The sequence below is a fragment of the Dermochelys coriacea genome, chromosome 10 (assembly GCF_009764565.3).
Source record: "Dermochelys coriacea isolate rDerCor1 chromosome 10, rDerCor1.pri.v4, whole genome shotgun sequence".
NCBI classification, from domain to species: Eukaryota; Metazoa; Chordata; order Testudines; family Dermochelyidae; genus Dermochelys; species Dermochelys coriacea.
In genome coordinates, this window is record NC_050077.1 from 66,831,349 (window position 1) to 66,847,146 (window position 15,798).

The window sequence follows — 15,798 nt, forward strand, 5'->3', positions numbered from 1 at the left end:
TAGCCAGAAAACAGATGAAGTGTTCCATTCCCTCAAGGATTCAAGGGACTATATTAAGATCCTCAGGAATTTACACAGGTCTGTCTGTCTGTCTCTACAGCAATCCCTGGAAGGCAGCGGATGCCATCTTATTCCTCGGGTGATAGCCAAAATATCAGCAACTAAGCCTATCAGAAGCCTACACCTATCTTCAGGAACTGCCTTGCCATGTTCCACTGAGCCTGGGTTGCTATCACAGCCAACAAATAGGCATTAGACATGACCACTCAAGGCTACCCTGTGTAGTTTAATTTACTACTCCCTACGTGCCCCCCTTCATCAACCCTTCTTAGGAACCCTATCCATGAGATCCTGTTACAAACAGAAATGACCTCTTCATCTGGAAGCTGTAGAAGTTGTACTGTGGGGGTACATGGGGAAAATGCTGCACTCCCCAGGATTCCTTATCCCAAAGAAGAAAGGGGTGGTTCTCCTATCTTAGACCTGAGGAGACTGAACAAATAAATATATTTCCTCAGATTCAGGATGGTAATGCTTGCCTCCATCATCCCATATCTGCAGGCTCAAGATTGGCTTGTGGCTCTCAACTTGCAGGATTCATATTTCCACACAGCCATCCATCTGGCCCACAGGGAGTACCTAGGATTCATAGTAGGATCCAACTATTGACAATACAAGGTACTGACATCTGGATTTTCCATGGCAGACAGAATCTTCACAAAATGCCTAGCGTTGGTAGCAGAACACTTTTTTTTTTTTTTTTTTTTTTTAAAAAGGCATTCATTTTTACCATTACCTGGACAATTGGTTCATCAGAGTAGATCCAAGCAGGAGGCTGCAGCACACCTAAAATTCACTCTTTTCCTATTCTCCCAATTAGGCTTCCTAGTGAGTCTCTCATCCCATCACAGATGATAGAGTTCAGAGCCCTGATTGACTCCCATTCAGCAAGAGTGTTCTTACCAAAGACAGGTTCCTGTTGATGCAGTTGCTAGTGTGGGGGATAGACTTGAGCCTGACTATGACGGTATGAATGTGTCTGGAGTTGCCAGGCCATATGTTTGTGTGCACGTATGTGACACTTCTTGCCAAATTTTACCTACAACCATTCCAATTCAGTTTGTTCTCCAACAAGACACCAGATAAACAAGAAAGTGGTGGTCTCATGTCACAGTACTGAGCTGGTGAAAGAAACCTGGAAGTGTGTGTGGAAGGGTACTGTTCTCTAGCCCCTCCATAACAAAGACCTTAATATTTAACACATCAGGAACAGGCTGGGGAGTCCACCTAGACCACCTACAGATGCAAGAGACTTAGTCCCCAGAGGACATGGGGCTTCACATCTATGCCCTGGAACTCAGAGCCATCAGTCTAGCCTGCATGGCCTTCCTACCAGTTCTTCAAAACTCTTCAGTGCAGATCCTGACAAACACCTGCACAATGCACTACATGAAGAGGCAAGGAAGTGCACGTGTATCTACCCTTTACCTAGAAGCCATCAAACTAATGGACATTGTGCCACCAACCTGGGATAACCCTGATGGTCCTTCACCTCCTAAGGTCATCGACAACCTTAGCAGATTTCCTGAGCAAACAGTCACCACTTATGAGGGATCGTTGCAGAAATCCATCATAAAGCAAATATTCCTACATTGGAGAATATTGGTAATAGACCTGTTGATTACCAGTGTCAATACCAAGTGCATGAGCTTTTGATCCAGAGCAGTTCTGAGTCTAGGTTGTTACTGGTGCCGCTTTCTTCCATTGGGCTCAAGGCCTTGTATGTACCTTTTCACAGATTCCTCAGGGTCATTTCCAAAATCAAAGGAGACAGAATCATGATCATTCTTGTAGCTGTGTATTGGCTGAGACAGTTTTGGTTGACAGACCTACTACAAATGTGCACCCAGCCTCCAATCCAACTCTCAGACTACCCAGACCTGATCTCACAATACCATAGTCAGATACTCTATCCAGAAATGAAATTGCTGCACCTATGTGGCTATTTGGGTGGCTGATTAACATGGACACAGATTGCTCCCTGCAGGTCCAGGAAATCTTAGTACAGAGCAGAAAAACATCTTCCAGAAGAATGAATTAATCTAAATGCAAGCGGTTCTTGAAAAGGGTATCCCAACATGATCTGGATCTGGTCCAGGCCTAGATACCACAGATTCTCAACTACTTACTGCACTTAAAACAGGCTGGCCCCTTGTGCAGCTCTCTTAAGGTCTGCCTCACAACAGTCTCAGCTTGCCATCTGCCAATACAGTCATGTTCAGTCTTTGCTCCCCATAATATCAAAGTTTCTCAAAGGACTATTGCATGTTTACCCACCAGTCAGAGAACCTACTCCTGCCTGGGACCTCAGTCTGGTCCTCCTGAAACTAATGGAACCTCCATTCAAACCTCTGTTGGACTGCTCCCAGCATCATTTACTCTGAAGACAGGCTTTCTAGTGGCTATTACTTCAGCCAACAGAGTGAGTTTCAGGCACCTATGGCTGAGCCTCCCTATATTACATTCAGTAGGAACATGGTGGACCTCACCTATAGTTCATTTGGAAGATAGTGTCAGAATGTCATCTAAACCAAGTGGATTAGCTTGCCTATCTTCTTCATGAAGTCACACTCTGGACTGGGAGAAAAGAAATTACACACTAGATGTATCCAAGACTTTGTGGGAAGAACATCTCCCTACGGAAGAAGCTAACACAACAGAAACAGGGCTTTTTTGTTCTATTTGCAACTTTGAATAAGACACAATTATTGCTTCCAACATCTAGCATTTTGCTGACCAGGCATATTTTAGCAAAAGCAAGGTTATCTTTGGTTATTCTGCTTTCTCTTAGCTAATCCCTATTTGCTAGACCTCTGACCAAACTCTGGACTTTTGGCCTGTACACAAATCCATATGCCAGGTTATTACATTAGCAATGGATTTTAACCCTTCACAGAGGAATGGTGAGACTCAGGAATCTTGGGTTCCATTTCAGGCTCTGGAGATGAATGTGTTCCTGTGAGCACCGATTCTCTTCTTCCCCTTCCTGCTCCAACTTGGGTCATGTAAAAGGAAGTGTCTGGCAACCTAATAGCTAATTTCATGGCTATGATTTTATCACTGTGAAACAATTTTTTATTCCAACAAGATAAGTCTTCAAAGAACACAAGTACATTTTAATCTGTCTAAATTTTCTATCACAGTCTCAAACAATGTTAAATTCCTTAACTGTCTTGAAATTGTGTTAACACCCCTTGCAACTTTCCAAGGCAAGGTGGGGAGGAGAAAAAAGAATGGGAATTCTCAATTATAAAGGGGACTGAAAAAATATAAATAATTTTTTCACAGTGGCCAAGGGCTTGAAAAGTTTGAGGGCAATCTAAAAAATAGAAAGCTAAACTGGAGAATTGAGGCAGAACAATTTCACACAAAAGGAAATAAACATAGGCTACATCTACAGTACAGCACTTACAGTGGCACAGTTGCACCGATGCAGCTGTGCCACTGTAGAGCTTTGTGATGGAGATGCTCTAAGCCGATGGGAGAGAGCTCTTAACCCCTGCCTCCGCAAAAGGCAGTCGCTGTGTCAGCAAGAAGCTCTCCTGTCGACATAGCACTGTCTACACCAGCGCTTAAATTGGTATAGCTTACATCGCTCAAGGGTGTGGATTATTCACATCCCTGAGCAATATAAATTATAGCGAAATAACCTGTAGCGTACACCAGCGAATACAAAACAAATTATTAGGAAAGGATGTGGGGAGGTATAAAGGCAGGAAAAATAGCATAAAATCAGCACAAAAACTTACAGCATGTTAAATCAGGTGGTGGAGTTATTTTAGTTCATAAGTATGCTATTTCTACAAAGATTCAGTTTGGAGTAGTAATAGTGTAATGGAGTCTTTCATGTCTCATTTGCCAGTTCAAATCCAGTCTAAGTTTGCAGTGACTGAAAGCTACCACTGCCTGATAGCAGTCTGATGATTTATGTAAAATGAGTTGGTGTTCCTCATCTAGTTTGTACTGAAGTGATGACCATATCACAAAAAAAGCCACAACCATAATTGGAACTAATTTACTCCTTTTGTGAACTATCACAATAGACAGGTCTTGGATTGAATGGATATAGAATCTAAACTGTCCTCAATCCTAGACATGGTTCTTCCATGTCAGGGTTGGTAAAGCAATGAAGGGAAGATTGCACTACTGCTGCCTGAATTGTATATGTTTTACAGGTAATTAGAAAACTTCAGTAACCGATAAATCTCAGTTCTGCCTTCTAGGCTTGTCCTGAAACTTTTAATATCATACACTATAATTGGCAACAAAATGAGTCAATTTCCATAGTAGAATGGCTGTGTTAATATTTTTAATTAAGTGGCACAAAACTTTGTTACTGCAGAGTTAAGGTTATCTGGCAATAGCTCGTGTCCTTTTAGAACATTGAATTCAGCAAAACTAAAACTTGTGAAAACAAGGAAATACAGAGTTAAGGTACACACCCAAGAAACCTTAACTCTTCCTCCCTGGAGCTGGCAATAGTCACTGGGAATTAGCTACATGAACTCCACCTGCTTTCACTGTGTTAAATGTAGCTGGAATGGTGGAAGAGCTGTGATTGTCATCTGAGATGAACTGTGGTGCTGTGGCCTTCTGTGGTGTATGTGAGCCCCTCTCCCTGAACCCTGTGTGTATGATCAAAGGAAAAAGGTGCACGTGTACCTTGAGAGATCCAGTATGCCTCATTTCAGCACCGTGTTGCATAGGTTGTGTCACTAGTAGGGCACAGGGGTGGTCTTGTTGTGGGGATTGTGAGGTCTTAGGTGGGAGATGAGTATGGTCTGAGGGTTTTATGAAGGATAAGTGAAAGTGTTAGATGGCATCATGTGCATAAGGGTGAATAGGTAGTAAAAGGCTGAAGGAGTTGTAAAAATAAGTAAGGTGATGTTTTTACTGTTGGCACAGGCTAAGTGTATGAGTGTAGGGCGCTTCTCTTCAGTACAGGACAAAGGCAGAATATGAGTATGTGTGCTATGAATGTATTGGCCATTGCACACAGAGGACAGAATTAAGGTTACATGGCCGTGTATCTTAACTCTGTATTTCCTGGTTTTCACAACTTGAGTTTTGCTGAACTTGAGCTTCTGGAAGGGCACAAGCTATTGCCAGACAACTGAAATGCTGCATTAACAAAGGTTTTTTGCCATTTAATTTCCCAGATTTTTTTAACAGAAAGATAAATGTTGTTGGTAGGAGTTAATGGTCATTTAGACAGTTGTAATTTTCATTGAGAAGTGCAGTTCAGATACTCCTGTGAACAGGTAATAATACCTAGCTCTTACATAAGTCTTTGGTAGATCTCAAGGAGGGACACATCATTATTCCCCTTATAGAGATTCAGAAGCTGAGGTACAGAGCACTGATATGCCTTGGCCAGTCACCACCTGGCCAGTGGCAAAGCCAGGAATAGAGCTCCCAGTTCACTGCCTTTCTCCAACAGGTCACATGGTTGCTATGTGTTTCCTAAGTGTTCCCCCACTCCTCAGACACACACACACACACACACACTCACTTCACCCCGCAGGTACACTTTGTTGTTTAAGTGGAATGGGAATAATACTCTTACTTTGAAATGTTTGGAGCATGTAGCTGTTTACAGAGCCAGTGAGAGAAATCTCAGATGTGGTCTGTGTTTCCAGAATTTGATTGTTTTGTTACATGGTGATTACAGTAACTTTAAGCATGTGAGAGAAGACTGGTGTCTCTCCACCTCCCCACCCACCCACCCACCATTTCCAGCTCACTCTCCCCTTTCTGTCCCATTAAACCATTAACATTTTTGAAGCCAAGTGTGCACAAAAAAAGTTGGTACAATCTGTGAATTGTAAGAAAAGCTGGGGGGAGAATCAGGGGAGGTGGGATCTCAGGAACATCTTGTGCATATGTTCCCAAATTTGGATCATAACCCTATCCTGTGCCCCTAAAAGGCACAGCAAATTTCAAGACCATCAGGATGTGCATGTGGATTTTGGAACACTTAAAAAAAAATTTAAACAGAAAAATCTTCTCAATCTTAACAGTAGCAGAACTAGTGCTCCACTATAATATTGTATAAAATAAATCATCAGCAGTGGCTTTGCAATATGCAGATATCCAGCACAGGATAATCCTGAAGGCATAGGAGACTCAGAGAGGTCTGAAGTGGCCCAATCATATCCATGTGATGGTCTCAGATGAATGAGAACACTCTGTGGAGGTGCATATAACCTAAAACAATAACTCTGAGACAGGTGAGCTAATCCATTTGTGTCAGTGAATGTTCCTATTCCTCCTCCTCAGTTCTGGAGAGTTTGTGATATGTATCTTACATACCCATTCTCGGTTCCTCACCTCAGTCTCAGCAGTGTGTTCCAGGTTAATGGACTGAGCATGATTGTTCAAAGCTTTCCACCAGTGGGGCAGAGCTTCCTGTGGCTTACATGCAGGGGAGGGGTCAGGAGGGCAATGGGCTCATATCCCTAGATCTTAGTTCATATGAGGGGGGCAGGGAGAGGGGCTCAGACACTCACCCAGAAAAACAAACCCCAGAACCTGGCTCTCACACAGAGGGGAGGAGTAGGGCTCAGATACCCACCCAAGAGGCATGGCTTCCCATATTTCAGCTCCCATAATGGGGGCTGTGAAGAGGGTTCAGATTGCACATAGTAGGATGGGGGGGCAGATCTTGGCACAATCACAAAAGGGAAGAATGTGGTTCTGACATGTCACTGACCCTATTTTCCCCATATCACTTACCCCCATGTTCCTTTCATAGTGTCTTTGCCCCTGTGAGCCCCACAACCCTTTCACCTTTCCTACCACCCAGTCACCTTTCCCATAAACCCCCTTCCCCTCAATGCAGCCCAAGCCCCTCTAACCCCTATTTCCTCCAACTCCTCTACCCCCTAATGTGTCTCTTCCATGCTAGCAAGCATTATTTTGTGTACAAAAATACTTTGATTACATTCCCCCAAAATAATAATAAAACCTTGACAGGAAGATTTTAGCAATATGCCCTCCAACCTTTTCCAGATTTCTGTCGAAGGTGTTTGAGACGCTGGTGTGATGATTTCAGCCCTGGTTGATCTTTATCTGTGTGCAAAAATTTGTTGCCAAAACATGTCAATTTTAATAAAAGCAGTTTTTTTCTCTAGGGATGGCATCAGATGGTCCCAAATTTGGGTCACTAACAGCATCCCACCACAGCATGAGGCATACCAAATGTCAGGGAAATCCAAGCAACCATGCAGATTTTAGAGCACTTGGAAGAGTCAAGCTAGAAACAGAAAAGTTGCTCTTAACCTTAGTGCTCTGTTATAATACAGTGAGTTCAGAAGAGAAAGGAAGTGAGAGGTTCTGAAAATGACTTTAAAACTGAGTTTCCTTAATGTAGCCTAAACAGTTAACAACCCATTTTAAACTCCCTTTTTTACATTGGGGGCATGGCAGGAGATGTTTGTTATATAAGCATACGTAGATCTTTAAATGTGTTCTAAAGATTTTAATGGCCCTTTGATTTTACTAAACCAAGAAATATTAACATTCATTTTGTTGTTGTTTTGTCTTTTCTTCTATTAATGTAGATCTGAAGAGAAATGACTATACGCCTGACAAAATTATATTTCCTCAGGATGATTCTCCCGAATTGACAATTCAGCCTGGAAGCTGCACCAAAGAATCAGAATCAACTAGTTCTATTCACCTGATGCTGTAATGACATGAGCAAACACTGGCTTTACACAGTGTCACTAAGTTGTAAATTATCTGTCTTCCATAAAATCAGATAAAAGAGAGATCAAAACAAAGAACCAAGCATTATAAGTGGAATTTTGATGTCTGGTCCATAATCTAAGGACCTAACAATTTGGGGTAACCATTTACAGAGATGAGCTGGCAGCTGATTATTTTAAGGGTTGAATGACAAGTATTTATGAAATGTTTTTAAAGGGTCTTTTTAGGAAAAGGTTATTTTTAGTTTTGCTTTTGTTCAGTGGAGGTTCGTCTAATCCTCTAACCCTGTGGTGCAATAGGCTCTTGACTAAAAGGACTTTTTTTTGGATCTTCTAAGGCAAAGTGTCTGTTTGGCAGCTGGTTTACTGTCAGCCAGCTAGAGAAATGGGAGACTGCATCCTCCTTCATTGTCAGATTTCCCTGGGCATTATCAGAAGTGACCCATCTCATTAGATGCCATGTATTTTCATCTGGCCTTTGGAAGGGAACGGATCCAAAGGATCTGTGTATATCATGCCAGTATGCTGAGATTGAAGTCAGAAATGGATCTATTCCAATAAAGAGTTTGTCTCCTGAATCAGGATTCAGCTTCATAGGTGTGAAGCCAGTTTGTATGGAATAGAGCCTTAATTGTGTAATGAAATTTCTTGTTTTGTACATTTCAGTTTTATCAAGTCACTGTCAAATAGTAACAAATAAAGCCAGGATAGACTGGTATAATTACTTCATATAGTAGAAAAGAGTACATACTGGTCCAAACAAGAAGTTGCCTTGTATAAAAAAAGAAACAAGTCAGGGAAGTGCTTTTTATTGTAATGACTGCTTCTGAAGTTATGCCTTCCAAAAATCTCATAAAACCAGTATATCAAAGCAGAATGTACACATGAACTTTTAAATGTATTTAAAATTGTATAGAAAGATCTTTTAATGTTATGTTGTTTGTGGTACTTATTTAAAAAAAGACTAGGGTTGGATTAGCATTATGTAAAGTACGGGAGATTGCAATGCAACTTTATTCCAATAAAATGTAATTTAACTGTCCCAAATCTTGTTGAGTATTCAACAAGAAAAACCTGTTGTCCAACTGAAGTTTCATGCTGCGATTTTTATTTTGTTTGTTACATAGGTACTAATTTGTAATTTTTAATTGAAGGGCAATATAAAGCTCTATAAATTTTTTTTATTCAGTAGTGTATCTTATAGATACAGACCTAAGGCATGAACACAATAGCTGTTTAAATTGTGTTTTATGTTGATGGGGGAAAGGTAAAGTGTATTAAAGATATAATACTATATACATTTTGTATATCATTAAATCTTTTAAATCTAAAATAAATTTATTCTTGTTTACACACTTCTGCTGTCCTTATCTGAAAGGGATGTCTTAAGGTTTCTTGGGGTGAATATGAGTTTATGCAGTAGCATAGAAATCGCCATATTAGATCAGGCGAGTGATCCATCTAGTCAGGTATCCTTGTTCAAAGATGGCTAATGCCAGAAGCTTGAGGAAAATGTAAAAACTCCCCTATTGGACAACTATATAATAACTTGAATAATGAATAAACATGAGTATAAAAATTTTAAGCTAATTAAAATTTTTATTTAGAATTAGAAACACATTGCTTAATTAGAGATATATGAATATAAAATTATGGGGTAGCTTGAGCAGTAGGTGTGGTTGCAGTTCTGACTTTATTGCTGTTAAGTAAACTGGAAGACAAGTTTTAATATGTAAATCTGGTCTTTCAAATTTAATTCCTGTATCATTATATTAGCCAAGCAAAACTAACATTTAATGAACCAGATAAGGATGTGTTCAGAGGAAGTGTCTACCACAGGCAGTTCTTCAGAGATATGATCAAGGGCCTGGAAGGACATATAATAGAAGCAAGATTATAAAAATATTTCAGTTACTACAGGAAAAAATGTAATAGAACTCTGGGTGAGTGTGGGTATGTGTGTCCATATGTACAAACACAAAATTTGCAGGCTAGGAGAGTTTGACACAAACATTTGACAATATGGAGTTTTTATTCATGCCAACTCAACTAATGTTTTGCCTGTGAATTTATTTTTTGAAACCCATTTTTGAACTTTTGAAACCTTGATGTGTGACAGTAGATAGCCATTCCACTATGGAGCAGAGAATGCATTAGGACCAGGACTCCTGCAAAGTTTGCAAGTTATGTGCAGGACTTGGAATTCCCTGCAGGTGTTTGAGCATTGAGCTGTGGGTGAGTCTAACCCCATGTGCATTGCCATCTCGAGAACACATTTGTGTCATAAGATTTACAGGTTTCTTTGTGCCAGATAAAATATAAAATAATTCCAGACAGGGCCATCCTTGGGCCAGGGACAACCCTCCCACCCTCCAGCCCAGTCTCCACCCCCGTTCCACCCCTGCAGGTTACCCACTAACCCCCCAGGCCCTTCGGACCCCAAAGAGTGGAGCCCCCCAAAGCGCAGTTGTCCCGGTCCTTCCTATGGACGGGACGGCTCTGATTCCAGAATTAAGAAAATCACAATTTCAAATATAGTCCTTAAGGCGCTAATTCTCCTTGAGATCAACAACAACAAAAATTAAAAGCAAACAGTTTACCAAGCTGTTTGAGATGTGGTGAAAAAAGAGCAGGACTTTTTCAAAAGTGAATAGCCCTTAATTTTCAATACTCTTAAGTGCCAAATGCATTGTCCCACTAACCTCAAATTATCTAACATAATTCTCCCTGTTGGAACATGCATGATATTCAATGGTAATTGGTTTGGTTTCAGCTAAATTTAGAAAGGGCAGGGATCAAGATCATAACTGGCCAGGTTTAAATTTAAGTGTGTAAAGATTGCTCTTTTTCTCCATGACTGAGGATAAGATTCAGCAAAGTACATTCAACATCCTTTCCCTATCCCCAAAAACAGATTCATAGTTGGTGCCTTTACCTCAGGTTTCAGACTGCTGCTTTAAACTATCCACTGCATACTTTTAAAATATCAGATAGGAGAAATAGGTACAATACTGAAAGTCCATATTTTCAACAAGTTTCTACATTTTTTAAAATAAAAGATTAAAATCTATTCCAGTATTTCAGGAGAATTGTTCTGAACCATCTGAAAACAAATGGCAATTAAGTGATTTTTAGTATGTTCTTAAACTATTGTTAAAAGATATGTATTAAAATTTTCCCTTTTATAATGAAAATATGGAACCCTGAATTGATCTTCATACTGAAGGAGCATTTGTTGTTGACTTTACACAATTAAAGAAATATTTTCCCCAGAATATATATTCTTTAGCTGACACATTCAGCTACATTTTCCAATATTTTTTCATTGTTTGTTTATTTTTTTAAAAGCATTCTGATGGACTGATGCGTATAATATGTGATCATAAAATGACTAGGCATTTTCTTTGCTGTTGACTCAACTTCCTGTAAAATAAAGTGCAATCTCACTTCCTCAGCCATCAATATCCCTTTCATCCAGGACCTTTTAATGTTATTAATTTGTTAATTTAAATAAAACAATCAGTCAAATGCAACAGAAGGTATTAAAGACTGTTCCCTTGCAGTATTTAGGTGCTGACGTATGTCAGAGCTAAACAATCTAACTGCACTGTCACGAAAGTACATAAAAGGTGAGTCTACCCAGAGGGCTGGTTCCCTAGCTACCGATGATCAGCCATGTGACCTGGGAGAAGAGCAGTACTTGTTTTTCAGCCTGTGACTGCACTTTTCCACAGCTACCCAAGTTTTTTCTGGTTGTTTCTAAATCAATACCACACAATTTATAACGGCAAGAGGAAAAAGAGATTTTAACAGAAAGCATGGGAGTAACAGTGCATGTTGAATACTGGTAAGAGATCACTTAGATTTTTAAAATGTATTGTACTAATGACACTTCTGGAGAGGCTCCTGGATATTATGCAACTATTTCTCTTTTTATAGTTAATGTTTGTTCCTTTTTATGAGTTTTTTGTGTGGAAAATTAAGTCAGTTTCGGCATAGAGGTGGATTTGCTGCACCCATGCTTTGCAGTCTGCCCAGATGCTATTGATCGGATCTGGGCCTTAGTTTGAATTTCACAAAATAAGGTTAAACATATAACATTAATTTATATGCTGGGTCTATACATTTTAGTATTTCAGATTAGTACCAGCCAATGAGAATTTTGATCTATCAATATATATATTAGCTATATTTTTTTAAAAATATATAATTTGCAGGAGTTCATTGAGAAGAATGTAAAATAGACTTCTGCTAGTTTGTACAAGGAACAAAATCATATTTTAAAGTTTTTAATCTACAGTAACTTTCAGTATAACTCTTAATGTCTGCTTCCTCCCTGTGCCTTGTTTTTATGGCTGCCATGAGTCATTGTCCGAATATAGTATGAATAACAGTGTATTTGACTTTATATAAAAGGGCTATAATTTTTTTGTGGAATGCAGAAGCTGAATAAAGCATGTCACTTCGTGCATATCTCCAGAACTGCACTATAATGTCGCAAACTTGGTTAATGTAAATTTAGGTGGTGTCAGTGTGGGCTGGAGGAATAACACAGGAATGGGAGTCAGGAAATCCTGAGTTAAAATCCCACTCTGCCCCTTACTGCCAAATCACTTCACTTCTTTCCCTCAGTTTCCCTATTTGTAATGTGGAAGGTATAGTACTTAACTATCTTAGCAGAAGTGTTCTAAAGATAAATCAGAGTTGGTAGGTACATCATTTGTTAACAGATCTGTTAATGCTAATTATTATATTTAAGGTGTATCCTACATGGTTTAAAAATAACACCTTTGCTTTTCCATTTTTCTTCCCTCTGCCCATTTTGTGTATTGTCCTTGTTCTGTCTGTCTCATCTTATTCCTGCCTATGTAACTCTTCTGCATGTCTTGTTCGGGAGAGGTTCTTGAGAACCTCAGAAATAGACTGCCCTAAACTGCATTTTGTGTGACAATTACAAAGTAACCATAAGCAATGTAGTTTTGGGCTCTCCTGATATCCTGCCCAAGAAGTTGCAGTAGGAGCAACATCATTGCTATATTCAGATCTCTGCCTCTGTTAGACTAGAATCACAAAAAGTTAGAAAACTTAAGCCAGCAATAACTCTTGAATTGGAGTAGGCAATCAGAAAACCTCTTAAACTGGCCACCACAAAAGAAGGTTCATAATGCAAATTCCAGAAGACCAGTTTGGAAACATATCTAAGATTTCCTTCTTTTATGAACCAGTCTTTGTTTCCAAGAAACTTGATGAATGTGTTAAAATACAAATTGCCATAACACAATAGGGTTTTTAACACATGTTAATTAGATTATTTTAAAACCACACCTTTTTTCATAGTGAAGAAAATAATTTACACCCACACTCTTTAAAAATAAAACTTAATCCTACCGGAGGGTAATTTATATGTACTGTAGTTTTAAGAAATATCTGAGAGAGACTGTATTAATTGGCAAGTTAATACATATCAGCTTGCAACAATAAAGGAATCTTAACCTGCAGGTTACTGGTAAACTTAAAGGTTTGTAATCACCAGTCTGTGATTACAGAAGTGTCTCCCTGGAGACATACAGCACTAGAAATTCCCAAATCAGTTTAGTAGTGTTGCTGTTTAGTAGCACAGCAACAATGCTGATCCTTGTGGGTGACTGACCATAGATGATGATCTCACTGTAAGAAAAGACTTGGGTAAAATCCTGGCCCCATTGAAGTTGCTGCAAGTTTTGCCACTGACTTCAATCGGGCCAGGATTTCACTTTGTACGTATACGCTAGAAATTCCAGTATAACTATGTATCCTTAATCCATAATTGCTAACCTAAAGCTAATTAGTGATTTATAGATGCTAAACCTTTTTTGGCTTTTTGGTTTTATAGTGGAGGATGAGGGTACATAGCCCGTTATCAGGAGCTTGCCAAGAAAATCAAGGAGCAAGTTCCTGATGCGGAGATTTCGGGCGAAGTGGGAAGGAAAGGTAAGATATTGCAATAATACACAGGTTTTATTAATAGTACCAAGTGCTACTAAGTTTGTAGAAAATGTATAAACACTATCGTCAATTGGAGTTTCAGTAAACTGTATATTAATCATAGGGAAGTCCTGATCTTGCCTTTTCCTGTTTATGACAGAATGCTGCATCATCATTAGTGAGTTGACAAGTAAGATATGCTGATGGTCACATGGAAAATGTGTTAGCAGTATAAAAGACGGGGTCCAACCCAGATTCACATGCAAAAGCTGATTTTCCCAAAAACTTTGGGCAGGGAGATGGGGTTTCAACTGAGGTAGACCATTATTAATTAGAAATGGGCCCAACAAATGTTGTTAGAATAGCACCTGAAAATCTCTCTCTTGCAGGAAGCTTTGAAGTGAAGATAAATGGCAAGCTGATATTTTCTAAGATTGAAACCTCTGGCTTTCCTTTTTCAGAAGATGTAAGTTCTGATTGTTGATGTTCGGCTGCATACTACAGTCTCAGATAGCAAATGTGCCTGTGCATCACCCCACAGAAAGGCAGCAGCTTGACTGACCCAGTACCAAAAAAAAATATGGTCACAGATAAAGGGCCCAGATTGTGGGTGGAAGCTAGAAAGGTTAGTCACATTCCTGCATGCATGGGTGTCAGCAGCCCTTAGCCAATGGCAGGCCACCCTTTTTAGGAGGGTTATTGGTAAATTCCAGTGCTTTTGACAAGCACTGGGTGGCCACCCCTAAAAGATGTTACCGTGCAGATGTAGGCCTTTTCCTGTTCCACACCCCTGTTGCAGCTGAGCAGCCAAACTCCTCAAACCAGAGGTTGCAGGCTGCTTTTCCATCCCTTTCAGCAGAGTTCTCTCCTTCCTCCTGGCAGCATTTGGTGGCTACTTCTTCACCTCCCACTACAGGGCACAGCCTCCTTCCCAGTATCAGCTACACCATGTGCTCTTCTCACTGCCATCCCCACTTTTACTAGTAGCATTCCGCTTAGCACTAGCTCCAATTGTCTCCTGGCCAATCACGATAAGTAATTATTTTTATTATGCATACATCACAAAATCCCGTATACAGCTTAGTCCCAGGCTGAAGAGAAAAGGATATTTTATAAGGTGAGATTTAAAAAATAGTGCTGCTATTTAGCACTTGATGCATCAAGCTGTCAAAGCTGTGTGCTGTTACACTGAACCAGATATGTCTTCAAGAGGATTCCATCACAGTGAGGGGAGAGGAGGCCAAGATTAGGACAGCTAAGTGCATAGTCAAGTGGATTAGATAGTAATGGTGGAAAAAGCCACTGGAATCCAAATGGAGAGCAGTGTTTTAGAATATTCACAGATATCTTAATTCCAAAGGAACTTCAGTAAATCGAGCCGGGGCTAGTCTTAATTTCTGGGACTCAAAGCAGTTCATTAACCCTTTCCTGCCTGACGACGTGGGGGCTGCCCACCCCAACACTAAAACTATAGCAGTTTTGATTCTGATGTATTACTGTCTTGGCTTGATTTTAGATCGTGGAAGCGGTCAAAAAAATTAAGGATGGAGGAAGCTGTGAGAAGATCATCAGGAACAAAAAAATGTGCATCCTTCAGTAGAAGGAATCACGGAATTTAAACCACTAGAAATGGCACCTGGATTCCAAATTGGGAATAGATTCTTTTAATGACTGTTTTTGTCAAAAAGATGATAAAAATCAGGAAAAAAACCAAGAAACTATTCCCTGGGATGCAGAGCTCAAGTGTGTCTTACTGAACTACAATAAAGAGAAATGAGTTCTTTGCAATTTAATTTCCACCTGTGGTTTTTTCCCTTAACTTTTGTTTATCCTAATTTCTGCTTGAACTCCTATATTATGTATAGCATTTCTATACTATGCATTGCTATCAGAAGATTAATGTAGTTTTATTTTAGTGGTCTTAATTTGCAAGGAAATTAAAGGGATAATCACAGATAATGGGAGAAACAGACAAACTGAACTGTGATTGTCACTGAGAGTGGATGGCTCCGTCATAGATTCCCTGATCTCTGAGATGCTCCATGGCTTAACTTAACTTAAATCA

General features: G+C 39.7%; 2 protein-coding genes across 5 annotated transcripts in view; both read left to right on the forward strand.

Annotated features, from left to right (window-relative positions):
- TRPM7 (transient receptor potential cation channel subfamily M member 7) overlaps positions 1–8,558 on the forward strand; it is a 114,614-nt gene extending 106,056 nt beyond the window's left edge. For 2 of the 4 annotated variants that reach the window (XM_043493873.1, XM_038419651.2), the window contains one exon: positions 7,623–8,558. In XM_043493873.1, coding sequence (XP_043349808.1) covers positions 7,623–7,753 — 131 coding nt within the window. In that variant the 3' untranslated portion in view covers positions 7,754–8,558. Of the gene's footprint in view, positions 1–4,103; positions 4,236–6,149; positions 6,291–7,622 lie in introns of all 4 variants that reach the window. The other 2 variants (XR_006274781.1, XR_006274780.1) reach the window with 2 other exon arrangements.
- A 2,791-nt stretch (positions 8,559–11,349) lies between these two features.
- On the forward strand, positions 11,350–15,521 carry LOC119863061 (migration and invasion enhancer 1-like). The gene is made up of 4 exons (XM_038420811.2): positions 11,350–11,398; positions 13,653–13,739; positions 14,123–14,199; positions 15,250–15,521. The coding sequence occupies exons 1-4, from the start codon at positions 11,350–11,352 to the stop codon at positions 15,331–15,333; spliced, it is 297 nt and encodes a 98-aa protein (XP_038276739.1). The 3' UTR covers positions 15,334–15,521.
- The last annotated feature ends 277 nt before the right edge of the window (positions 15,522–15,798 follow it).

Bases quoted from the DNA above. Each gene is read 5' to 3' on its own strand.
- LOC119863061 (XM_038420811.2), top strand. From the start codon at position 11,350: ATGTCAGAGCTAAACAATCTAACTGCACTGTCACGAAAGTACATAAAA. The intron at 13,740-14,122 runs GTAAGATATTGC...TCTCTCTTGCAG, and splicing joins GGGCGAAGTGGGAAGGAAAG to GAAGCTTTGAAGTGAAGATA. The intron at 14,200-15,249 runs GTAAGTTCTGAT...GCTTGATTTTAG, and splicing joins GCTTTCCTTTTTCAGAAGAT to ATCGTGGAAGCGGTCAAAAA.